General features: G+C 38.1%; 1 protein-coding gene across 7 annotated transcripts; it reads left to right on the top strand.

The window, feature by feature from the left end:
• The first annotated feature begins 234 nt into the window (after nucleotides 1–234).
• tmem196 (transmembrane protein 196) lies at nucleotides 235–26,624 on the top strand. 7 transcript variants are annotated; one of them, XM_084422675.1, is made up of 5 exons: nucleotides 235–670; nucleotides 19,550–19,765; nucleotides 20,355–20,411; nucleotides 24,273–24,527; nucleotides 26,062–26,624. In XM_084422675.1, the coding sequence occupies exons 2-5, from the start codon at nucleotides 19,601–19,603 to the stop codon at nucleotides 26,128–26,130; spliced, it is 546 nt and encodes a 181-aa protein (XP_084278801.1). In that variant the 5' UTR covers nucleotides 235–670; nucleotides 19,550–19,600; the 3' UTR covers nucleotides 26,131–26,624. The 7 variants fall into 7 exon arrangements, with proteins under 7 accessions (XP_084278801.1, XP_084278799.1, XP_084278800.1 ...); XM_084422673.1 differs by lacking the exon at nucleotides 235–670 and adding an exon at nucleotides 19,301–19,399; XM_084422674.1 differs by lacking the exon at nucleotides 235–670 and adding an exon at nucleotides 19,314–19,399 and having other exon boundaries at nucleotides 19,550–19,747.
• The last annotated feature ends 418 nt before the right edge of the window (nucleotides 26,625–27,042 follow it).

Consider the following 27,042-nt stretch of genomic DNA (forward strand, 5'->3'; position numbering starts at 1 on the left):
ATCGTTCTATGCAATTATGACGTGGTATGTCATAATTTCGACTTTGTGTCATTATGACCAAACTTTTTTTTGTGGTTTCCTTATTATACTGCTTGATATTGCAAACTGGTATTTGTCATTATTTTAATAGTCGTAATTATATACACACTGGTTTGAAGCGGAAATAGTTTTCCAGTTTACTGCTCATTGTTGTTATTCTTACAGTGAGCTATTGCTTCAACTGTAGATGCTGATGAATCGGAAGTCTCGCACATCACAGAAAACAGCTACTTCCGCGTTGCAAAATAAAGTGGATTATGATGATAACTTCGGTAAATGAAACATTCAGTCACCTTCTGTCTGGGAATGGGCAGCACATGTTTTCCTTCAGCATTGATCTCACCGAAGTTCTGAGGAAGAATTACACGTTTAGTTGTTTGTGTTTTACTGAGGGGTTTTCTGTGTTAGCATGCGCATGAAGGAGTGTGAGGGACTTTCCTCTGAAAGAGAAAAAGAAAGGCACGTAGAAGATTATCCCTGTCCTACACCTGTAATGCTCCCACATTTCCTGGACACCTATGAATGTTTCAGGAGTGAGCGCTGGAGCGTGAAGAGCGCTGAATGACCACTAGATGTCTTTCACAATGACGAGTCAAAAGCAAGGGGAATCACAGCATCACTCAACAGTGAGGTGAGTGACAGGACAGTCCTGACATTTCATGAACTTTACCGCTAATAACTCAAATGTCTGTCAGATGTCTGTGCGTAAAACAACTAAATAGAAATTCCAGCAAATTTTCCCTACATCACACGGTTCTCAATATGATAGGCTACTACTATATAGTTTATTGATTTATTTATTCCAGGAACAATACATATTTTATAAGGAACTGTATAAAAATAAATAGGCAAAATATAAAGATATATATTTAATTTAGCAACAGCTGGATATTATTTCTGGGGGGGGGGGGGGGGGGGGGGGATGCATAATCGATTAAGAGTTTTATGAGCGCCATCATGTGGCTAAGCCGCGAAAACATTTGATGCTCTTTAGTTAGTTAGTTTAAATGAGGCGTGTCGTGGTATAGTTGTCACTCTTTTTACTCCAGTGAATATTTGCAAGGTATAGTATAGAGAAACCAAGTCTTGACTACTACAGCAGACAGTGTAGTTTTACTGTGTTCACTTGTTTTGCCGCAACATCACAACAATATTAGAGTTTGAACTACCATCTACTGCACAGCTTTATAGTTATTGAGGTATAGCACTTGTGACAACTCACCAGTAATTGTAGCCTGCCACATTGAAACATCATGCATGTAGTAGATACTACTGGATAATATATAAAAATATTTCTATATCGTTAGCCTCATAGCATAATTGCCTAAGTCATATTTCAATGTTTTTGGAAAACAAGACAAGTTTTGCAGCAGTGGTAGGACAGTAAAGTTAGGCAGATATCACAATTTGGCCAAAAAATGACTTAGACAATTATGCTATGAGGCTAATGATATTTAATTGCATCTGTCTGTTTGCTACTGTATACAGTGGCTCACAATTCATTGAGCCTGGAGAGAGAGAGAGAGAGAGAGAGAGAGATGCAAAACACATTGTGTTGATGCTAGAGTGATCTTAGTGGTTGATAGGTGATTATCTACTGTCTCAAGTGAAAAGGTCTTTTTAGGTAATATTTAAAAGGTTATTATGTATTTCAAATTTGGATATTATTTATTACCAAAAAAAAAAAAAAATGTGGTGGTCTTTAGCCTAAATGCACTCAGACACACTTCAGTATGTCTTTTCTTTAACTGGCCTCTATTTTGTTCCACTTGTGTCATCAGAGTTTCTGCGCAGTTAAATAGGCCACAAACTTCTCGCTTACACTTCTGTGAAATATAAACCACTACCTCAGACACTCCTCGGTTAAGCCACAGAGTTCTGTTCATCACGATCTCACCCAAACCACCTTAGTGGGCAGTTCCTGTGGTCTCCGGAGACGCGTGGGTCACTCTTCTCTTGTGTGGGAGAATAAATAGTTAATGAGGGTCTTGTTTACTTGGGAGAATGGACACTGACACAGCAGATGTCACCTGAGATAAGACAAGACAACCACACACACACACACACACGCACGCGTTTGTTTTTCTATCACAGTGGGGACTTTCCATTGACTAGATGGATGGATGGATGGATGGACGGATGGATGGATATAGAGATAGATAAAAAGATAGATAGATAGATAGATAGATAGATAGATAGATGGATAGATGGATAGATGGATGGATGGAGAGATAGTTGCTGCTGCATTGCAGAGAATACAAATGAAGGCTCAGCACAGAGTAACAGACATGATGAGATGACTGAATTGTTTGATCCTATCGAGTATGCCAGCAAACACACACACACACACACACACACACACACACACACACACAAAGCACGTTTGCCTGAGGTCAGTGAAAGTGAAACACATGCCGTTTCCCTCTAGAAGAGTTTGGATGCCAATTCCAGGCCCTTCAATTATTAACGACGAGTTCATTCATTAAACATCCACCTCTTGCTGAAATCATTAAACCATACCAAACACACAAATGTCAGTAATGGATGTGGAATCTCTGAGGGTTACAGTTAGTTGAGGAACACAATAGATTGCCTTCGGGAAAGACATGCCTCTGGGTAAATGCCTTAAAATCCAAACCAAATTGGATGCTTTCAGTCATCATGGTGCAGAAAATATTTCCGCTGAGCAGCCAGAACAGAACGAAAAAATACAAATGAGATCTCGTTAACACTTTACAATAAGATCTCGTGTTAAAGTTAGTAAATAAACTAATAATGAGCAATTTATTTTTAAAGCATTTATTAATCTTTGTTAATGTTAGTAAAAATATAGTTCATTGTTTGTTCATGTTAGTTCACAGTGCATTGATTATTGTTATCAAATACAACAGACAGACAGATAGATAGATAGATAGATAGATAGATGCATAGATAGATAGACAGACAGACAGATAGATAGATAGATAGATAGATAGATAGATTATTGCTCTGGAGACTTTCACACTCGTATGAGATCTGCTCTCTATTTAATCTCAGTGCTTGCTAGGAGAAATGATTGACACAATATCATTTGTTAAAGGGATACTCCACTTTTTTCGGAAATATGCTTATTTTACAACTCCCCCAGAGTTAAACAGTTGAGTTTTACCGTTTTAGAATCCATTCAGCCGAACTCCGGGTCTGACGGTACCACTTTTAGCATAGCTTAGCATAGATCATTGATTCAGACGAGTCCAGTAGCATTTCTTTCAAAATGACCAAAGAGTTTCAATATTTTTCCTATTTAAAACTTGACTCTTCTGTAGTTAAACCGTGTACTAAGATCGACGGAAAATGAAAAGTTGCGATTTTCTAAGCCTATATGGCTAGGAACTACTCTCATTCCAGCGTAATAATCAAGGAACTGTGCGGCTGTACCATGAGTGCAGCAGGCGTAGTGATATGACGCAGCGCCTGAAAATAGTCCCCAGCTCGGTAACTTCTTCCAACGTGACCGGGACTAAGTTTGTCTAACCTATTAGACCTATTTTCAGGCGCTGCGTCATATCACTACGCCTGCTGCACCCATGGTACGGCCGCACAGTTCCTTGATTATTACGCTGGAATGAGAGTAGTTCCTAGCCATATAGGCTTAGAAAATCGCAACTTTTCATTTTCCGTCGATCTTAGTACACGGTTTAACTACAGAAGAGTCAAGTTTTAAATAGGAAAAATATTGAAACTCTTTGGTCATTTTGAAAGAAATGCTACTGGACTCGTCTGAATCAATGATCTATGCTAAGCTATGCTAAAAGTGGTACCGTCAGACCCGGAGTTCGGCTGAATGGATTCTAAAACGGTAAAACTCAACTGTTTAACTCTGGGGGAGTTGTAAAATGAGCATATTTCCGAAAAAAGTGGAGTATCCCTTTAACAAATGATATTGTGTCAATCATTTCTCCTAGCAAGCACTGAGATTAAATAGAGAGCAGATCTCATACGAGTGTGAAAGTCTCCAGAGCAATAATATTTTTCTCTGGGCCTCTTGAGACTTCAATCCATCATCCCAAATTCAATAAAACACCCGCTTTTACCTCTTTCAGGCGATGCATTCCTATTTAATAGATTATTAAAATGTCAGTGCTATTTATAATCCCATATTCAGAAGCAGTGCTAAAGTAAGCAGGATCTGAAGAGCGAGTCTAATCTCGCAGCAGGAGGGTTAATCGTGTCTAATGTCCTATTGATAAACAAATAGCAATAAAAGTGAGTTAAAGCGTGTTGTGCAGGCTTTCACAGCGAAGACCTCTCTCCAGAGACCAATATCGATTGTACAATAATTTGTGTGTTTGGTTGCTTTGCAGCGTGTTAATGTCAGAGCCTGAAGTTTATGACTGCAGCGCCTGTTCGCATAACATCACAATCAGGCCCACTGAAATGGAGAGAGAGCTAGACAAATATTTGATTATTTTTTTATAGATATAATATACACTGCCCGGGCAAACAAAAACAAAAAAACAATTTAAATAGTCAAATAGTTAAGAGTTTATGATTGGATCATTATTGCAGTGGGTATTATGTTTCTAGCATGTTATATGTTTGGCAACAGTTCTTCTAACACTAACTGATGGAGTGTGTAGCTTTTCATTTCTTAAACAACCATGTAGGAAACACATCATGGCCATATTCCAGGATGGAAGATTAATCAGATTGTGAAAGAATGGTTGGGAGGAGCTTGAAGAATCATTTCCAGATCTTAAATTCATTGAAAGTCTTTGGGATGTGCTGGAGGAGACTTTACAGAGTGCTGGACTCTTGCATTGACAACACAAGATCTTGACCAAAAATTGATGCATCAATATTTGGTCAAGATATTTATTTATTTATTTTTGGCCGGGCAGTGAATATTAACTTTTCATATAATATATTATCATAAATGTAGATTTTCTTTTTTATATACATAATTTATCTGTGCACAACTCTAACATTTCAACCCAAAGACGCAAATTGTATTTTCTTGTAAAGCGTACTCGATATGTGACGTTTACACGACACCATTTTAAAAGCGGAAAACTTTTTATGCGTTTTTGCGGTTCATTTACACAACAGTGGCGTTTTGGGGGCCTGAAAATGTAAACTTTTGAAAAAAGGTTTCAAAGTACAAGATTTTGAAAACGATACCATTATCGTCTCTGTGTAAACTACAAAAAATTATTTTGTGAAAACGGTTACGTCATGTCAAAAACGTGTGTTTCTTTACAAAGTGACATCGCCATCTACTGGCCTGGCATGAATTATACAGCGGTTTTAGTTGTTTTCGCGGGTCCGTGTGAACGGGGATTATTTTGACAACGTTGTTGTCTGTGCGCAAAACTTTTCAAAAACGCAAAGTAAAAACTTTTCTGTTTTTAGTACATCATTGCCAAGTAAACGTTCCCGTAGTTAACAATACTGGAAAAAATACTTAAAGGTAGGCAATTTTCGGAGCGGCTAGCAATAGCGAGTTAGCTTTGAAAGCATGAGATCCCACCCTCCCTTCAGAGCGCCTCCGAAGCCACGCCTCCTTCAAAACACATGAACACGTACAGCAGGGAGCGAACAAAAGCATCACGAGAGACAGTGTTACACTCCCTCATGTTTTAAAGCACATAACATTACAATAATAATGAACAATAAACAACTTAAAGATCACTGACCTGTACCACTTGACTGCTGCAGATTCATTTCGGCGTTGAAACGCATAAATTCAAGTCACAAACCGCTCCGAGAATAACATCACGGGTTTCCATCTCTTCCAAATTACAGTAGTTTTAAGTTTTGTTCAGGAGGAACTGTAAAAGGCAGCTGCTTTTTCTGTTGCGCTGCTCTGTGACTGACTTCTGTCGAACATAGCATGAGGGATTCGCGGGGGTATGGAAATACATATGTTGACAGGGAGGTAGGACATTGGACTGAATGCAATGATTGGATGTACATTTTATGGTCCTACGCCTTCCACAGATGATATATACATATATATATATATACTGCTATCAGGATGTGAAGAGACTTTAAACCAGCATAACAAAAACAATTTCTGGAACAAATCACCTACCCTGCTTTTGATTTTAAAAATGACCTGTACGCCACTTGCTGATTTTACCATGCATGTGACAACCATGTGTACTGCTGTTTGAAATGTTTATCAATACTGTTTAGAAAAAATAGTACTAGTAGGCAGTATGTTAGTATTATATTCTGACCTGAGGGCAGCGTAAGGAAATGCTGGAGTCATTAGTCGTTAATCTCTGGAGCATCACCTTCAATCCACATATTTAACTACCTGTCTCCTAATTAATCACCGCTATAAAGGGATCATTTGAAGTGTTGCAGGCAGCTTTAGGGGCTATTAGTGAGTCTCAGTGGGGCTAAAGGAGTCCCGTAGAGACGCCCAGCGGGTGAACAAGCCGAACGGACCAGCTTGAGCCTCGCAATTACAGTTCATTATCGGGCCCTGCAAACAGAGCGCTCCCGCTGAGCTGTGCCACTCCACCTTCACGGACACAGTGTGAGCGCCGCACAGCGTGAGAGCTGCGCTTTGCTTAGTCTGGGATTTGAATGTGGATCCAAACTGTGTGAAAAGTGTGATGCCAGCATAAATCTGGCAGCAGCGACTGTAACGTTTAGAGTTGGTATGTCAGCAGTCCCGTAACGGCCGAGGGAATATCTGAGATGCGTTTCATTCGTAAGTGGATGTTTTTAACCATTCTCAAAAGTCACTGTTGCTCATACTTTGGGTTTGGTTATTGAAACCCTTTTTAAATGGGTGGCATGCCACTTTTTCTACTGATGCCTCAGTCAGGTTTTCTGTGCATAATGTGCATAATGAAGCCATTATTAAATATTTGAATGATTAAAAAGGCAACTTCTGTAACCTTGGAGACTCAGAGACAAGATTGATCCAAATGCAGTTTATTGAAAGTAATATTAAAATACAAATAAAGCTGCAAGCAGCCATTATGAGGCGAGCATAATCAATCACTATGGAGACTAACAAGGGTAACTATGGTAACAAACAAGGCAGCTATGGAAACAAGGCAAACAAGAACTAAACACAGGAAGTGAAACAGTAAAACAATAGGAACAGGAAATGCACTTCAAAATAAGAGTCCTTATACACAAAACAGGGATAACGAGACGGGAATTGTAACAACTACTTTTGAAAAAGAATTGTCTCTTTGAGCTTTCAAGCTGAATTTCTTTGTTCATATCAGTTTTTATAGTCTCAGGAGAGACACTTTTGAAGTTTTCATAGTATAAACTATATTATTATGTTTAAAAAAGTATTTTATTTTATTTTATGTGACATTACAACACAAATTGATTGAACATTTTCTACACTACAGTGAAATCCAATTTCACGTCTCATTGTTTAATCTGAAATGTTTGTGAGAACAACATACTGTCATCTCTCATCCATGACCTAAAATCTTTTTATGGCACCAGAGACCTAATCAAGTCTAAATCTTATCTTGGATCTGGGTAACAGTCACAGTTTCGTAAAGGGCCGCAGTGAATCAAACATCCACTAAGGGCCTCGCAGACGCAACAACAACCACATCCGACAGCTCAAGTCACAACCTCCATCTCTCCCGGCTCCCTCTGAGCAAATTAGGACATCATTTTCTCCGAAAGGCCACCAACATTTTGCACAAATCAATAAGGAAGCTATCAGAACAGATGCTATTGATTCAAACTCCTCCTAAACCTCTGGGCTGCAGCTTCTAGATCTAGAAGCCAAACATTGCATGTTACTTAATTGGAGTAATAATAGAGTTTTGTTCTTGTTCATTTTGAGCTGGATATACTCTTCATGGATGGATGGATTGAAATATTTATTTATGCATTCATTTTTGCACGAATTTTTTGCATGTATGCATTTAAGTTTGTTTATGCATTTATTTTGCACATTTTTTGCACGTATGCATTCATTTTTGCACTACTTTTTGCACATATGCATTTATTTTTGCTAATTTTTTTTTGCACTTATGCATTTATTTTTTACACTTATTGTTATGCATTTATTTTGCACTAATTTCTTGCAATTATGCATTTATTGCTTATTTATGCATTTATTTTTGCACTTTCACATTTATTTTTGCACTTACGCATTTATGTATTTATTTTCTGCACTTTTGCATTCCTTTAAATATATATATATATATATGCTTATGTATGCATGCAGTTATTTTATTGGCAGTATATTTACAGGTTTATCAAAATTATCAGATCATATTCTAAACTCTAATATTGTCCACATTAATTTTCACAATACATTTCCTGTAGGTCAATTATTGATTATTTTGTGTATTTTTAAATGATAACTCCTTAAGGAGAAACATCAGAGACAAAGCTAGTACTTCAATAATTCATGAAAGATTAATAGTTTCCTCTTAGACCAGCTTTCATACTCTCTCACAGAGGAAGGCCATTTTAAACATGCTCTTATCAAACTGTGATGTTCTGGATAATATTGTATGCCTATTTTATTTTTAAACGTATGTCAGAATAGAGATCCCACACTAAATAAAGCTGACCTAAATAAAGCATACAGTGTGTTCCCATAATGCATCTGTCTCACTGAATATCTCGTTAAGAGAACATTCCAACTGATCATTATGGGAATGATACTTTTGAATGTTTTCTGAACATTCTAAAGCAAGTAATATTCCAATGAAATTCCAACTAAAATGTTTCATGTTCCATGAACAATGTATAAATAAAATGTTTGTGTTTTCAGAACATTATTAAAGACCAGATAACTTTGAATGAAACTTTCTATTAACGTTACTGGAAGACCGTTTGTTCATAACTTTGAGAGAACCTTGGCAGAACGTTCCTGTTAGTGTTTTTCCCATTGACTTTCCCAAGGCAGCTTTGAAAGGAAGCGGGGCCGAGGATGTCATGGTCAGGACTTGCTCTTCTGGAGACAGAGAGTCTCATGCTAACAGCCCAACGGCACAGGCATGGCATCGTGTTGTCCTTCAGAGAGCAAGTCTTGAGCGAGCAGCACGTTTGCCTCAGCACTTCTGCTCGCTACGTGACACGGATCATGTTTTCACCATGTCAGGTTGTGTTTAATGCTTCCCACAGTTATATAAGATGGACAATATCAGAAAGAAAAACAAGGTCATTCTAAAGTGTACGGTTAATCTGTGCATGGGCAAGTAAATCCTGAACAGCAAAATGTTTGGCCGTGTTATTTTTATCATATTTTACAGATTTGGGGTTATGTTTAAAAAAAAAAAAATTTAAGTCTCTAATGCTCACCAAGGATGCATTTGTTTGATCAGAAATATAGTAAGAACAGTCAAATTTAAAATAACTGTTTACTTATGAATATATTGTAAAATGTAATTCCTGTGTATTCCTGTGATCAAAGCTGAATTTTCAGGATCATTACTCCAGTCTTTGATGCTCAAGATTTTACTATAAAATGCATGTGAATGTATAAGGAAAATAAGCTGCCGTTCCTTTGTCCCGCCTAACAAAAATATGTTCTAAGTTTTGCTAACGTTGCTATTAAGTTATGAAAATGTTATTTCTTAAAATATACAAAAAGTATATATTTTTTTTTTCTTAAAGGGATACTCCACTTTTTTTGGAAATAGGCTCATTTTACAACTCCCCCAGAGTTAAACAGTTGAGTTTTACCGTTTTCGAATCCATTCAGCCGAACTCCGGGTCTGGCGGTACCACTTTTAGCATAGCTTAGCATAGATCATTGAATCGGACAGGACCATTAGCATCTCTCTCAAAAAAAACAACAAAGAGTTTCGATATTTTTCCTATTTAAAACTTGACTCTTCTGTAGTTACATCGTGTACTAAGACCAACGGAAAATGAAAAGTTGCGATTTTCTACTATACTCTCATTCCTGCGTAATAATCAAGAAACTTTGCTGCCGTACCATGGGTATAGAAGGCGTAATGATATGACGCAGCGCCTGAAAATAGTCCCCAGCTCAGTAACTTCCAACATGACCGGGACTAAGTTTGTCTAACCTATTAGACCTATTTTCAGGCGCTGCGTCATATCATTACGCCTGCTGGACTCATGGTACGGCAGCAAAGTTTCTTGATTATTACGCAGGAATGAGAGTATAGTTCCTAGCCATATCAGCCTAGAAAATCGCAACTTTACATTTTCCGTCAGTCTTAGTACACGATGTAACTACAGAAGAGTCAAGTTTTACATAGGAAAAATATCGAAACTCTTTGGTCATTTTTTTGAGAGAGATGCTGATGGTCCTGTCCGATACAATGATCTATGCTAAGCTATGCTAAATGTGGTACCGCCAGACCCGGAGATCGGCTGAATGGACGTTAAAACTCAACAGTTTAACTCTGGGGGAGTTGTAAAATGAGCCTATTTCCAAAAAAAGTGGAGTATCCCTTTAAGGGAATGTTTTATCATTATGCAAGTATTATGGGAAAATTACTTTGAATGTTCTCTAAACCATCTGAAAGAAGCAGAAAGTAGTAACGTTTAAAAAACATTAGACTATATCCAACTAAAATGTTTCGGGGAAAACGTTGATATGTATCATGCTAATGTTTGATAACGCTATTAAAGACCAGATAACTTTGAACGAACGTTCTATTAACCTTACAGGAAGAACTAAGAACGTTAGGCAAAGTTCTCATAATGTTCTCTTATGAACATAGAAGAACATGTTTCGCTTAAACTTTAGTTTTTAACATTATCTCACTCAAGTATTATGTGAATGTGAAAATATTTTGCATGCTTGAGTTGTGAACCTAATATGTTTATTATTCACCATATAAAGCATGTTGTTGAGCATCTGAGAGAAGTTCCACCGTTCATGAAGAACTTTGGGCCCTGTTGTGTAAATCAGGAAAGCTCTCTCCTAATTCAGTCCTTCACATGGACTCACACTCACTGGGCTGTCAGAATATGGAGCCCCGTCCCGCTGAGAGGATCGGACACGTTTGGACGTCCGTTGACAGGCTGTCAGGTCTCTTTCTTAGACTGCTATTTCACTGCCAACGGATGTAAAAACTGAGGTCAGACAGAATCATTTCACCAGGTCTCACACATGCAGTGCAGAAAAAACACCAATGTAATAATTGTTCTCTGCACTGAAATAAAAGGTTTAGGACTTACTTTGAAACATTGTTCACTCAGAAATTGCAATTAAATAGCACAAATAATTCACAACTGTGAAATTAAATGTGTAAATTTTAAGTAGGAAGACTGAAATAGTATTTCCAGTAACGCTTTATTTAAAGCCTTTATACATAATGCATTATAAGGGGCCGCTCACATATCGCGTCTTTTGCGCGCGCAAGGTCGTTATTTCAAATGTAGCCGCGCGGTATGCGCGCTCATAATGGAAGCGACGCGGTCGCGGTGCGACGCGCTCGTTTTTTCCAAGCGCGTCCGCGCCGCATCGAGATAAAAACATCTCAACTTTTCAGAATGCCGCAAGCGCACCGCAGGTCACGTGACAAGAACCAAGCTTAGCAACGACAGACGCCTCCGGAGCGCAACCACCCGAGCGCTTTGGAAAAAGGAGAACGCGGCGCGCCTAGCGTTTTCGACGCGTTTTTATGCGCGATATGTGAGCGGCCCCTATAAGTGTTTTTAATGCATTAATTATGCCTTGTGATACATCTTATAATGCGTTGTAATCACATACATTTAGAAATTATTATTTCATTAAAACACGTGACAAACAATCGATTTCAGATGTTACAAGGAATCTGCAAATATTATAATGCATTTTAACTTTGGTTACAATTATTTATGAAAAGACAATATAATGTACATTATGAATACATTCAGGGCCGTCGCTAGAGGGGCGAACGGTGGTGTTGATTCAAACCGGGGGCCCAAATCAGCCAATAATCTTGTTTTATTTATAGCTTCAATAAACAATACTAATTTTTACAGTGTGAGAAACAGATTCCAGTAATCTCAAATGTGTCTCATCTGGGGTTTCAGAAGTTGTGCTCAGATTTGCCGAGATATAAAGTCTGCAGTCGAAATCTTTCTAATCAAACGATCTGAGCTTCTCCACGTTCATTTCATAGCTCTATACTCGTACTGTATGACAACTATTGACACATTTGTGCCTCCAAAGGACTTTCAGGAGAAACATGTGAGACAGCGCTGGCGTTAAAGCAGTCGGAGTGTGTTTTATTCGAGCTGGAGTTTGATTGATTTCCACAGAGGACCTGACTCATTGATCTCTGTGTCTTTGCAGCTGCGCGGCTCTTCTCAGGTTAAGTGACTTTCTCCAAGTCATCAAACACTGAGGCTTCTGCAACACGACACTTCTCCTCATCCTCATCCTCCCCTTCAGTCCATCTGACTCGCTGAAGTCAAACCTTTGGGATTTTGTGTGCGGTTCAGGAAGAAGCCGATCAATTGTTTCAGATGGAGACGCCATAAGGTTCTCCGAAACATTCCCAAAAGTGATCCTTCCTACTTTATTTATTCACTAGCAGTCAAAATGTTGGAATATTTAAGATTTTTTTTAATGTTTTTAAAAGAATTATCTTATGCTCACCAAGGCCCCAACTAACAGGAACAAGAACGTTCAGGCAAGGTTCTCTCAAAGTTATGAACAAACTTGCAGTAACGTTAATACAGTTAGTACACTCAAAGTTGTCTGGTGTTTAATAAATGTTAGCACAAGCACATTTTTTATACATCATTCCTGAAATGTATTTCCCTGAAACATTTGAAGCTGGACGTTCATCTAACGTTTTTTAAATATTACTGCTCTCAGACATTCAAAAGTAACATTCTCGAGTCATAATGTTTGCAAAATGTTTCCTTAATGCTCGTAAAACCACGTTGTCACGGGTGGTTGCCGGCAGACAGATGAGGAAGACGTATACGATTCAGTTCCAAGGTTTATTCTCCAAAGATCCAACAGAAAGGCAAACAGAGAGCAACACACACTTAACACAGACGAGACCGGGCACTGAACTGAAACTGAACTGAACATATATACAGGTGTTAATGATGGTGACTGATGAGTGCACAGCTGAATGTTATTAGTGTCTATGACAACAGATGAGTGATGAAGGCAGAATACAAAACATAACGAGTCCAAACTAACGTGAATGAGACACACATTGGGAAGAAACTATTTCTGCCTTAAATTTTTAAGTACAATCAACTTGGCTGTAAGTCATTTCAACTTAAATTATATTAAACTGACTTAAAAATGAGTTGAATCTTGTATAAAACAACTAAAAAAGTTGAGATGAGTTAAAGTAATGATGAAACACATTATTGATCATATAATTTTATACAGTGCAAGAAAACTTTTTTTTTTTTTTTCTTTTTTTTTTTTACATTTTAAAAAACTGGACGGTTTGAATGTTCAGAAAACCTTCAGCAATAACATTTCTAGAACTTGGATAAACGCGTCTATGTTTCTAAAACATATATTTATTTTCAGCATCATTACTCCAGTCTTCAGTGTCACATGATCCTTCAGAAATCAATCTAATGAAAGAATGATGTAGTTATTTGAACAGGCAAACTCTACTTGATTCTGTCAGTGTGCATGTGTGTTTTCACACTTTCACTACTGTGTGCAACATCTTTTGCAGTATTTTGCCCGTGTGCATTAATTTCCTGCGTGAAACCTACAACATCAGCATTCTGAAGTGCCTAATGCCGGCTAGTGTGAAGAAAAATGGTGCTTTCAAACAATTAGCAAACAATGCACCGATCTTCCCGCAGATAAAACACTGCCCTCTCAAGCAGAGTCGCCACTGGCTCTTTTCTCTTTATCTTCTTCAGGGATGTAAGAACGACCCCCGAGTCCTTGTTTCCTGACCAGTGCAGAACTTCATTGCAACCATGAGGATTTTTTACAACAAAAAGTTCCTCAAAAAGTGAAAGTTGTGAATTTCCATGTTGAGATACATGCAAAAAACATGTTTTGGTGAATTTACACAGACACACACACACACACATATATATATAATATGCACAATTTTTCATTGCCATTACATTACGCCTATATGCAAACTGATTCATTTGTATAATATATTATGCAATATAATATATACACATACTACATAATACTTGTCATGCTTTTCACACTTTTCTACTTTTTCATGATGGCTGTGTGCTGAAGAGTTACATGTCACCATGCATTAAATGTGGGAGCTGTCAATGGCCAACAGGGATTTTCTGTCAGAATCTGGAAATGTAAGAAGCTTTAGCTTATTTTGCTAATGCTGACAAGAAAGTTGAGCCAAACCTGAACTAACCATGCACAGCTAACACAAAGATTAATAGCTGCACTCAATATGTTCATTATAAAACACTGCTCTCCCAAGCTTGTTTGCATCATTGTTGCACGATACAAATATGTTCAGAATGATTTTTCCAAACATTCGCATTATCTGGTTTAATCTGTGCATTGTGTCCAAATTTTCGGAGTGCATGAAGTCAAGTTTGGCTCAGATTATACTCATAAGTCGATGTTTAACATTTAAAGGCAATTGTCTCATTTCTTTCTAGCAGCAGAAAGAAGGGAAGCAGACATTACTGGAGTAATAAAGGTATCTGTACTTTAACTCAAGTATGGGGTTTGTCACTGACTTAGCAAATAGCGTCACATAATAACAAGGCACTGACAATTATGGATTACAAGAGGGACACACAACAACACTGAAACTCTAAACTTAACTGAGCCTGGTTGTTAGCAGCGGCCGTATCATTATAACCGGGTCCCACGCGCTCACAGGCGGTGATGTTCTCGCTATGTGCCAATAAACCAGCATGTTGGCAGGACCCCTTCAGATTCAAGCACTCCCTTGTGGACCATTAAACAAGGCTCCAGGGCGATCCGTGACATGGGCACATTTACAGTGTGACAAAACTGACATAGTTATCGCAGGGAAAATGAGCTCTTGTATAATGATGCAAAAAGTCAAAACATCATAGGGTTAAAGTCGAATAATGTGACGGGGGCGCCACAAAAGCATTTCGACACTTAAACCACATTAAAATATATACTGGATGTCATTGCACTACTAGATGATAAAACATAAAATCAATGTGACACCTGTAAACAAATGATTGATGATCAATTGAGGGGCTGTTTACATGACACCGTTTTCAACTAAAAACGTACAACTTTTTATGCGTTTTGACCGTTCATTTACACAACAATGCCTGAAAACTTAAACTTTTGAAAACGCATTTCAGGGTATGTTTACATGACAACGATATGCTTATGGAGACGTTTTTCAGACGACACCATTGTCAAAACGATCCACATTCACGCGTATCCACGAAAACGACTAAAAACGCTGTATTCTGCTGCCAGGCCTGTAGATGGCGATGAAACACTAGATCGAACACGTAATACGCATGTGCATGACGTCATCGTCTTCAGAGATTCATTTTTTGTTGTTTATATGGAGACCTTTTTCAAAAACTTGCACTTTGAAACAAGTTTTCAAAAGTTTGCGTTTTCAGGCACCCAAAAACGCTGTTGTCATGTAACGAACGGCCAAAACGCATAAAAAGTTTTATTTGAAACCGGCGTAGTGTAAACAACCCCTCAAAGTGCAGGGTTTTGAAACGGTCTCCGTGTAAACAACAAAAATGTGAATCTTTGAAGACGATGACGTATTACGTGTTCAGTCTATAGTGTTTCATCGCCATCTACTGGCCTGGCAGCAAAATACAGCGTTTTTAGTCGTTTTCACAGATCCGTGTGAATGTGGATCGTTTTGACAATGGTGTCGTCTGTACGCGGAGAACTCAAAGGAAAAACTCAGTTTTAAGCATATCGTTGTCATGTAAACGTACCCTTACAAGCATCAGGCATGAATATTATACATCCAGGACACACCTATTAATGTTTCATTCCAACCACAGGTGTCAAAAATCCAGCACCTAGCCGTGCCGTCTGCATTTACGAACACTTGTGATAGGATGCCACCTTTGCAATAAATCAGTTTGTGAAATTTCATCCTTGTCACAGTCAACTTTAAGTGGTGTTATTGAAAAGTGGAAGCATGTAGAACAGCAGTAGAAAACCAGGAAAAGTCCCAGAGCGGGATAACCGAGCGCATGCTGTGTAGAAGTCGCCAACGCTCTGCTGATTTCAAACTTCCACTGCCATTAATATCAGCACAAAAACTTTGCGGCGGGAGCTTCACGTAATGGTAAGCATCAGATGGAGTAAAACACACTGCCACTGGACACTGGAGCGGTGGAAACCTGTTTTGTGGAGTGACGAATCACGCTTTTCTGTTTGGCAGTCTGATGAACGAGTCTTGGTTTGGCGGATGCCAGGAGAACGTTACCAAAACTGTGCCAAGTGTAAAGTTTGGTGGAGGGGGGATTATGGTGTGGGATTGTTTTTCAGGGGTTGGGCTTGACCCCTTACTTCTAGTGAAGGGAAATATTAATGCTTCAGCATACCAAGACTTTGGACAAGGCTATGCTTCTAATTTGGGGCCATTGTCTGTTCCAGCATGAGTGTCCAAATGTCTGGTATGGGTTGAAAATGTCAAGCATCCCTAGTAGCCGTCTATGTAGGCAGTAAACAGCAAGGCAGCTCACCGTTGTGGAACGGAGCCGAGATTACAAGTGGACAGGAACATGGTGATTTATATGGAGAAAGAGGAAGAGAAAGGAGGAGGATGAACAGACACAAACAGACTGCGGTGGTTATAAATAGACGGAGGATGTGAGAGCGTGTGTATAAGCAGCTCTTCTGTCCTATACTGCAGTGATGCTAATGGAAGTTAATACTGAGACACAGGAGGACAAACGACAGGACAGGACCGCCACGGGAGGGGAAATTACTCGCTCTCATAAAATATTCTGATCTTCAGCATTTTAGGGGAATTGTCTGTTCTTTTCGAAGATCAATCATGCTGGAATGATCATGTTTATGAGACTGCATGTAGACACCACCACAATGCTGTCAGTGAGAAACGTTCAGTCCAGCCTTTAAGTCAGGTGGCATATCAATTATATAATAATTAGTTGACTGTAAAGTTTACTTTGTACACATTTTGTGTATTTTGGGGCTAACAAGTGATAAACTGTTGGCACCTCACAGGAATATGCAGCACAAACAATCTTTCAGAAATGTGATATTACAGCAGAACCTGAGGAGCAAACAATACACCCTGCTTTCCTTATATTCTTTACACATGGTCGCAGGTGCTAAAAATATCTCCACCCTTTCCACCCTGCTATTTCTAGACCACCGGTCACAACTGGGTCTGGAAACTGACAATCATTTCAGCTCTTTCACATTCCCACAAACCCTGCAGATGAGGGAGAGAGGGAGGACACACTGGGTGAAGGTGGAGAAGCGCTAGTTTGATGACTCAGCAGACGGGGGTGTCTGGTGCAGTGGTGAGATTACAGACAGCTGATGTTCCCAAGCAGATTAGCAGACAAATTATAAAGGAATCCAGAAATCCTGACGGCATAAACAACATGTTTTGCTTGTTATATGTATATATATGCAGCATATATATTGTGAACAAATGTGAACAATTTTGATATCACTGTAAAAAAAAAGTTTCTGCCTTATACATTTACAAAACATCCAAGTACAATAAACTTGGATGTTTATAAATTACATTAAACTGACTTAAAAATGTGTTGAATCTTGTATAACTTTTATAAAAAGTTGAAAATTGCTTAACTCAATTTGATGAGTTAAAGCAATGTAAAAATGTATGTTGTCAACTTATTGGTCATATCATTTTTACAGTGTATTTATATGTGTGTGTGTGTGTGTGTGTGTGTGTGTGTGTGTGTGTGTGTGTGTGTGTGTCTGTGCGCGTGTGCACCTGCATTAATATAAAAGACAAATTAACTTATTTTTGCCTTTATATTTTATTTTTGTCAGAATTTTGTACATAATGTTCACAATTGGCAGAAGTTCTTTCATCTTCAAATGTATTTATAAATTCAAGAACATTGATTATTCTGTTAGTAAAGAAAACCCCCAATTAACCACTATTTTCCAAAATTGATGGATGTTTAAAAAAAAAAATTCAGATTGATTGTTTATTGGAAATCAGATGGGCAAACCTTTCCATTGTTGGTTTAATTGTTTTTTAGGGTTTTTTCTGCTGACTTGGTTTGCTTTGTTGAAATACTTACTGGTGAAGAACATATATAAAAAATAAATAAATAAATAAATAAATAGGCTACCTGAAATATGACTGCAGTGAAACTGTTCAATACCTGCACTGTTTGTTTTAGAGCTGCTGTTGTTACGGTAACGCGAACAGAAAGTTGCTGTTAGGTTTGGGATGAACTGTCTTGTTGCAGAAACACTGAACACACTGCAGTAGACGAGGACAGGCTTCTACATCTGTGTTGTTATGATGTTATTTTAATGAGCGGATGAAGTGCTACAGTCTGTTACTGACATTCACAGAGCAACTGTTTGCAGTGTTTTGTTCAATTCTTTATATGAAACCTGGTTATGAATTATTTAGAGGCCATTTAGTTGGATAAATTTAATTATTTTGTTTCAAGACTGCAATTTTCCTTTCTGGCCAACCAGTGAGTAAGGGATAATGCAAAAATGATCAAACATTTGTTGTGACCTGAGATAACAAAATGCTTGTGGTAATACACAGTAACGCTCAGCAGATAACTCTATAATGCTTTGCACAATGAGCATAAATCTGCTTTATAGGAATCCATATCACTGCCTGCCTGGCCAATAAGAACAATTTCAATGTCCATTTTGCTTCTTTCTTTTTTTCCTCTTTAAAGTCCCTTAAAATGTTTTAGGCATCAATTGCGCGTTGGTAATGTGTGGGAACTTCCACAAATATAATCACAGAGCATCAAAAGGCTTCAAAAGTGCCCATAAACAGCATGCTTATTGTTTTAGTCTCCTATATAAAGCTCTCCAAGAGGACTATATGGATTCGCTCCACTCAAAACCTTTCTAATGAAATGTGATTGAATGTCTTAATATGCTGTGCTGACATGTGTCGTTATGTGTTCAACTCGGGTGTTTTATGCAATAAAATGCACATTGACCACAATCAGCGCTTTTACGCACCATTGCGCATAAGCGTGTGTTTGTGCGCGCGCACGTCAGGACACCTGCTTCGCTGTTTGACAGTGTTGCGCTCTTCGCAACTTCTCCCGCCAGAATCGATTTAGAACGTCATTAACAATTATTCTTCTAACGAATTACGTTACACATTCAATTAAATAGCGATTATAAAACTATTTTAGAAGCGCTCCACTGCAGCAGTGTGAAATAATTTCGGGGGTGATTGAGGGCGGAGCATTTACTCTGTCTAAACTGAGGGAAATCACATGGGGCAGGACCAGAAGCATGGTAAACAGAGTGAGGAGGAGGGTAAAGTTAAACTGGTGGCGGTTACGCACCATGGAGAGCGCCTTTGCGCACTGATCTGTTTGGGAGAAATCACTTAAGTTGATGTCATCTGCAGACTTTTCTGGATTTAATGTGTGTTTATCTGTGAAGACATGGAGTGAAGCGTTTTGCGCACCGGCCAGGAAGGATGCCCGAGCGAAGATGTGCAGCAGCCGGAAGATCATCTGGAGTTTGTTGGTTCTGTCGACGCTGGAGATAGGGCTCGGGGTGTCCAGCATCGCCCTGGGCGTGGTGGGCATCATCCGGGCGAAAGCCGAGCACAAGACCCAGCAGGGCGACGCTTCTCCGGTATGGAGCGGAGTGTGTGTACGTCTCACTTTTTTTAGTTCTATTCAGCTTCAATGAATGAGCTGTTCTGGCAAAACTCTCAGCCACTGAATGCTTGTGCAGTATCTGATTAAAAATGATTTGTTGTCAGTCAAAAGGTAACATGTTTTGGGCATCCATAGTACCATGGTATTTTTGTAAGAACCTTAATGTACCATGAAAATACCATTTATAGGCAACATCATGGTGTAGACTAGAGTGATGTAACTGATATCTATATTGTACAGTACGGTAATCTGACCTATAAAGTAGAATGGCACAATTTCTAATGTCATAACTTAATGATTCATCATAAAGTTGTCTTAGGTAGTTGTTTACTCACAGATAAATACTGTTTCTATTTGCTCTAGAAATGTCAGATAAGACTGTTTTGTGAGGTTGTGAGATCTTTCCATCATTAACTCGTGTAACTTCATTTGTGTCCAGTTCAGTTCTTATATGCACTGACTCTACTGTCATCTGAATCCAGTAATAACATTTGGTCACAATTCCATTCATGTTATTTTGGACTTTCATTTGGTTCATTCAAGTTGATCAAATATGACCGGTCCTGTTTCGTCTCTCATAGTTTCTGATCTGCGGACTGTGTGGCATGCTGTGTGCACGGAAGAGGACTGGACTGATTGTGAGTACGCACTTTAGTATTCTCCTGCACACATCCAACTGTACTGTACACTACTGTTGAACACACACTGTAAACAAGCCAGTTCACATTTTATAGTCTCCCAGATCGTGCTTTTCAAAGATTATTGGAATATATTTTCCATGCAAAATACTATTTCAGTCTTTATACTTTTCATGGTAAATTCACTGTGTTGCTTGCCATTTCTTAGTAATTATTTGTGAAATTCCTTAGTGAAAATAGTTTCAAAGTAAATCCTACACCATTTCTTTCCAGCATATACAAGAACACATACACTTTTTTTTATACTTCAGTGTTAAACACTGCTTTATTGCACTGTTGATTGAGTTTTATTATAGGTTCTTCAGATCAGTTTCTGGGTTATTTAAAGCACCAGTATATATTGTTGCTGTAGAGAATAAAAGGTTCTAAATTAAACTTTAAATGGTTTTGGGTTCTAATTGGAACCATTTTAAGTAGAACACAATTTCTGCTGTATTAAATTGATTTTTTAAAGGTTCCTAATTTAGTTTTGAGGTCTCTTAAAGTAGGTTTACATGCATCCAAGCAAAAAACACATTATTTTCTCATAATAAAGCATCAGCTCTTTTCTCACAGTGTCTGAAACCGTTCAATCAGGGATTCGGTCTCTCTAAGCCCCGCCTTTCCGAGAGCCTGCTCTGCTCTGATTGGTCAGATGGCCCAGTCTGCTGTGATTGGTCGACCGCTTACGGTGCATGTCAGAAACCAAACGCTCATTACTATATCTGAGTTTCAGCTCTTCCTCAGTACTTTATACACAGTGACACGAACAATGGCGTCGGTTTTTCCTTTTTATCAATCTCATCCTTTGGAAGTGCAGCAAAGTGGATTTGCTTTGGCAGCAGAAAACAGCGTTTTCCAGTCTCAGATACAACTACTGTGTTTGAGGGCGGAGCAAAGCAGACGTTGTTCGCCAGCAGCCAATGAAAACTACAGACGGCCATTATGCAAATTTGCTAAGACGTGAGACAACTCAAATCAAAGAATCGGTTCTTTTTTCTTTATTTGTCATGATCTTGGAAACTTTGCAGACCTTTACATTCACAAACATGAAAGGTTGGCCTTATAATATCCCAAACAGCGCAACACAGACCGTGTCTCACCACACACATTCCTATTATTGGTGTGTTCTTAATTTAGAAATGCTAACTAAATCTAGAATAGAAATAGTTTGTTGTGGACGTCAATATAAACATGCACATCAGAGACCAGCTCCAGCTCACACTCTCAATGAGTGTGTGTGTGTGTGTGTGTGTGTGTGTGTGTGTGTGTGTGTGTGTGTGTGTGTGTGTGTGTGTGTGTGTGTGTGTGTGTGTGTGTGTGTGTGTGTGTGTGTGTGAATATCCCAGGATACTTCACTGGAGAGACGAGATTCAGTTAGCCACCTTGGAGTGGAGTGAGCCGCCCCAGAGGAGAGTGTTAATCACAAATCAATACTGAAGAGAAACCTCAGTCTGAGAGCTTCCATGTATCTCTGATCCAACTCTCCACACGTCTCTTTTCATAGCATTACTTGTTTTCCTCTGATGTCTTGTGTACACGCTTTCAGGTTTGTCCTCAAACACGCTTCTTTCTCATTTTATCTCTCTCCTCTCCTGATTGATTTAGTTTCTCTGGGTCTTTATGCCCCTGACTGTAACGTTACTGTACGGCCAAACGCAAACCCTCCCCGTCTGCCTGTAATGATTCTGAATTCCTGACAGTAACGTCAGGAGCTACTCAAGAACACTTAAGCATTGTGTCTCTAAATCATATAGACTTTTAGTCAGCAGGGTTTAAACACTTAAACAGAACATACTGCGAGAAACAAAGTGTTTTGGCTGTTTCTCTTCAGTGTGTAATGTGATATAGGCTGCGCTTCAGTATGAATGGAAGACTAGTATAGTAGTATGCTGCTGATGAGTATGTTTTGCGTGCTATTTTTGTTACAGTAAAATAATATTAGAGACGGTTCGCAGTTTTAGCAGAATCAATAATGCAACAATTTAGGGAAATGACAGAATGGCTGATTTTGAAATCAAATGCTTATTTGAAATTGTATGCGTGATAGAAATGTTTCAAATAGTAGGATGCTATGCTGTCACATGACCTCAAAACATTGCATGTTTAAATCAGTGAAAGTTAGAAGTATAGTTACAGTGCATTTTTCATTAAAAAAAAATGTCGCCTGCTGATAGATGCATTAAACATACACGCTTTTTCACTGATGGCAATTTAAAAATAGTTGTGTATTCTTTCAGCTCCATTGTCTTATGAGCAGAGATAGCAGTAGTATGCAGGTTGCAAACGTCCAGGGTGGCATGAATGAGCTGAGCAACCTTTAAAATGAATGGAAATGCTGATAAATAGCTTTTTTTTAGACATACTCAGTGCACTGCATATAACAAATAGTTCAAGTATGCGCAGTTTAATCATGTTGTCTCGCAACAAAACCATCATTTGGAAAGCCTTTTATCGTAAGCAATTTATGATAGGAGTATACAATACCAAGCTATAAGAGATTTCTAGCACACTAAAAGGGAGTGTGTTATCCAACGTGTTCATGTGCTGTAGTCAGAAGTTTCTTGTGTAATTTGAGGTCAAATCTGTCCTGAAGTGTTGAGCTGGCAGATAATGTCTCTGTCTGAACGTGGTCTGAGCGATTCCAAAAACACAGAGCAGCACAATCCATTCTCCCTGTACACAAGGGTTTCGTCTTCACCCTCCGTTTACAGTATTTCTGCTGTGCTATACTCTTCAGGTTAATGTACTTTGACCTTTATGAGCTTGGAAATCACTCTGAACAACACCTTAGCCACTGCATAGCAACACCCCGGGAACCTAGCATTATGGTTGTTACTTTTGCATGGGCAAACACCACAAAAGTACTTAAAAGTATACTTAAATTAAGTACTACAAAAGTAATTAAATGGAATATTAAATTAAATTGATATTTTAATTTGTGTCAAGGAGAAACGCTTTGTAAAAAAAAATATATATAGCCTATGTATAATGTATGTATGCCATATGCATTATTATTTTATGCATGTAATATGCAATATTATTTTAATTATGTGTGCATGCAATATGTGATATTATATTGTGAGCTTGCAATATGCATTATTATTTTAAAATTGTGAGTATGCTATGTGTTATTATTTTACTATTGTAATCATGCAATATTCATAATGATGTATGCATGCAATATGTGTATTTATTTTAATATTGTGAGCATGCAATATGCGTTATCATTTGAATATTTTATGTCTGAAATATGCGTTTTTATTTGAATATTTTATGCATGCAATATGCATTATTATTCTAATATTGTGAGCATGCAATCTGCCTTATTATTTTAACATTGTGAGCATGAAATATGTGTTATTATTTAAATTTGTATGCATGCAATATGTGTTATTATTTTACTATTGAATGCATGCAATATGCGTTATTTTAATTATGTGTGCATGTGTTATTCTTACATTGTGAGCATGCAATATGCATTATTATTTTAAAATTGTGAATATGCTATGTGTTATTATTTTACTATTGTATGAATGCAATATCCATTATTATTTTAATGATGTATGCATGCAATATGTGTTATTATTTAAATATTGTGAGCATGCAATATGCGTTTTAATGATGTATGCATGAAATATATATATTTTTTTATATATTGTATGCATTACTCTAATATTGTGAATTATTATTTTAATATTGTGAGCATGCAATATGTTATTATTTGAATAATGTATAGATGCGATATGCGTTATTTTAATGACGTACGCATGCAATAGACACAAACGGCTAACATTATGCATGTTTCTGTTTCTCTCTCAGATGATCCTATTTTCCTCCTGCTGCATTTGTGGGTTAATTGGTGGAATCCTGAACTTCCAGTTTGTCCGCGCACTGGTCAAGCGTCCGGACACCATGCGCTCTCTTCATCTGGCTGTCATGTCTCTAGCGTGTCTGGGCATCAGCAGCTGCACGCTGTCCACGTGGTTGACCTGCAGACTGGCCAGCAGCGAACAGCAGCGCATGTTTCTGGAGAGAGAACATTCACTGCATCACTCGCACGAAATGGCAGAGAAGGTACGACAGGAGCTGGTATGTTTGTGCAGTCTGTGTGGACCGGCTCACAGGCAACATTCAATTCAAATCGCTTTCTAAATGTTCCTGGTCTTATGATTCCAAAGAAATTAAAAACGTCAGTAAAATACTACTTTTTTATCGTGGTTTTGAGTTCCTATATGACTTTTTGGAGACTAAAAGGGCCTTGATGGGTCAAGATGCTTCAGATCAGGTGAAAAGGGTAACATTGAATTAATAGACATCACCATACGTACCCAGGTTGATTAATCAGAGTACATTTGTATTACAAGGTTTCTGAAATGTTATGTTTAAAGATGCAGACAACACATATTTAATCTAATTAAATAAGCACTAATTTGCATACATTTCCAGAACAGAAATCTCAACATTGGATAAAGTCAGGTACAAAAAGGTCTGTAAAAACCTCAAGAAGATACACTGTAAAAAGTGAACAGTTGGATCAACTTAAAAAAATTAAGTTTTCTCAACTTAAATTATCACGTTTTTTCACGATAAAACGTGATCATTTAAGTTGAGAAAACTTAATTTCTTTAGGTGTTACCAATTGAAGTAATTTTTTTAAGTTGATCCAACTGTTCACTTTTTACAGTGTATTAATAAACTTTAAAGAGGACCTATTATGCTTTTTACATGTTCATCTTTCTGTGTAATGTTGCTGTTTGAGCATGAAAAAGTCTGCAAAGTTCCTCCAGCGGGAGTTATTCTCTATATCAGTGTCAGTGTTTCTGAACTCCCTGAAACGCCTCCATTGTAGTCTTGAGTTTTCTTTCAGGAACGAACACGTCACAATATTCCTCATTTAAATAATTCCCGTCCAAGGTGTAAGCAAAATAAAGGGGCGGGGCGTTGACCAGTGGTTGACCAATCACTACACACTTCTCCAGCCGACCAATCAGAGCACATTGTGCTTTTCAGAAGGAGGGGCTTCATAGAGACAGGAACTAAACAGAGCGTTACTGACAGACTGGGAAGAGAGGAGCTGCAACAATGGAGAATATGGGGAAAATAAGGTGTTTTTGAAGATTCAAGCATGAAAACCCATTCTCATACAGCCTAAAAACAAAAACAAGACTGCAAAAGGACATAACATGGCCGCTACAGAGTATGGGAGTATGGGAGTTTTCTTTCAGCTATATAGTCTATATAGAAAGAAGACATATTATGGAAGCAAAATCTCAAAATTGACCCAGTGCATGAAAAAAACAGCAGTTTGCCTTAAAGCGCAAGTACATAATTTATAATTTATTTATTTTATAGTAGTTCTTTATGGAACTTTAGTATGTGTCAAGTGTCTTATGATTCTCTGTACGTATATGTCACACTTGCATTAAATTACTATTGCTCGTATTTAGGGTTAGTTATCTGAACAAACACTATAAGTGTTTCTTATCCTGCACCGTTTGTTCCACAGGCACACAGGACTGGTAAAAACATACAGTAGATAAAAATGTCAGTCGTCAGTTTGAGTGCGCATCTCGCACTGACACTCGGCCGTGTGTTTGTCTGTTCGCAGGAGGTTTTGGATAACACCAGCAATGCCATCTCTCAAATCTCCTACAACGGGCGGAGCGCTTCTCCATGACGGCTCGCTGCCCACACACTCTTGACTGCACAGTTCTTCACTCTGATTGGCTGAGTCAGGCTGACAGTTCTTCACTCTGATTGGCTGAGTCAGGCTGACAGCTCTTCACTCTGATTGGCTGAGTCGAGCTGACAGGAGAAGCAGAGACTGTCGACGCAGCGTCGGATAACAGTATTGAGCAGACAGACAGCCAATCAGTGTCCAGTTACCTGATGACCTCAGGAGACCTTGAGCGTACAGAAAACAGATATTTGAGTACGAAACAAGCATGCAAACGATCTTCTCTCTCTTTCTGTATCTCTTTCTCTCTTCCTGTATCTAGATAAAGGGAATGTCGAATCTGAAATTGTAATCCTGATATTGTATGGTAAACCGAATGCTTTTATCCTGACCGTATCAAATGTACACTGTAAAATGCCTGTAAAGATATTTATTAATTTACAGTATTTTTATATAGGGGCTTCATATGAAAATGAAATAAAGAGGTCAAATGTAATTGGTGGTACAATGACTGATGATTAAACCATTAACACACAAAAACACTTTTAATTTACACACCACAATCTCTGTTGTTTTAAAGAAATCTTTAATATACAGTAGTCAACATTTGAAGTGGATCAAAACCTTTCATCAAAGTTATATATGAATTTTGAACAATACCCGTTCTTGTCTTAGGACAACTTTGATTAACTTTTTTTGATCCACTTCAAATGTTGACTACTGTACATATATATATATATATATATATATATATATATATATATATATATATATATATATATATATATAATTACATAAAAGTTTGTTTATATAATATATGTATGTATATATATGTATGTGTGTGTGTGTGTGTGTGTGTGTGTGTGTGTGTGTGTGTGTGTGTGTGTGTGTGTGTGTGCGTGCGTGCGTGTG

Source organism: Rutilus rutilus (genome assembly GCF_951802725.1).
Source record: "Rutilus rutilus genome assembly, chromosome: 11".
NCBI classification, from domain to species: Eukaryota; Metazoa; Chordata; class Actinopteri; order Cypriniformes; family Leuciscidae; genus Rutilus; species Rutilus rutilus.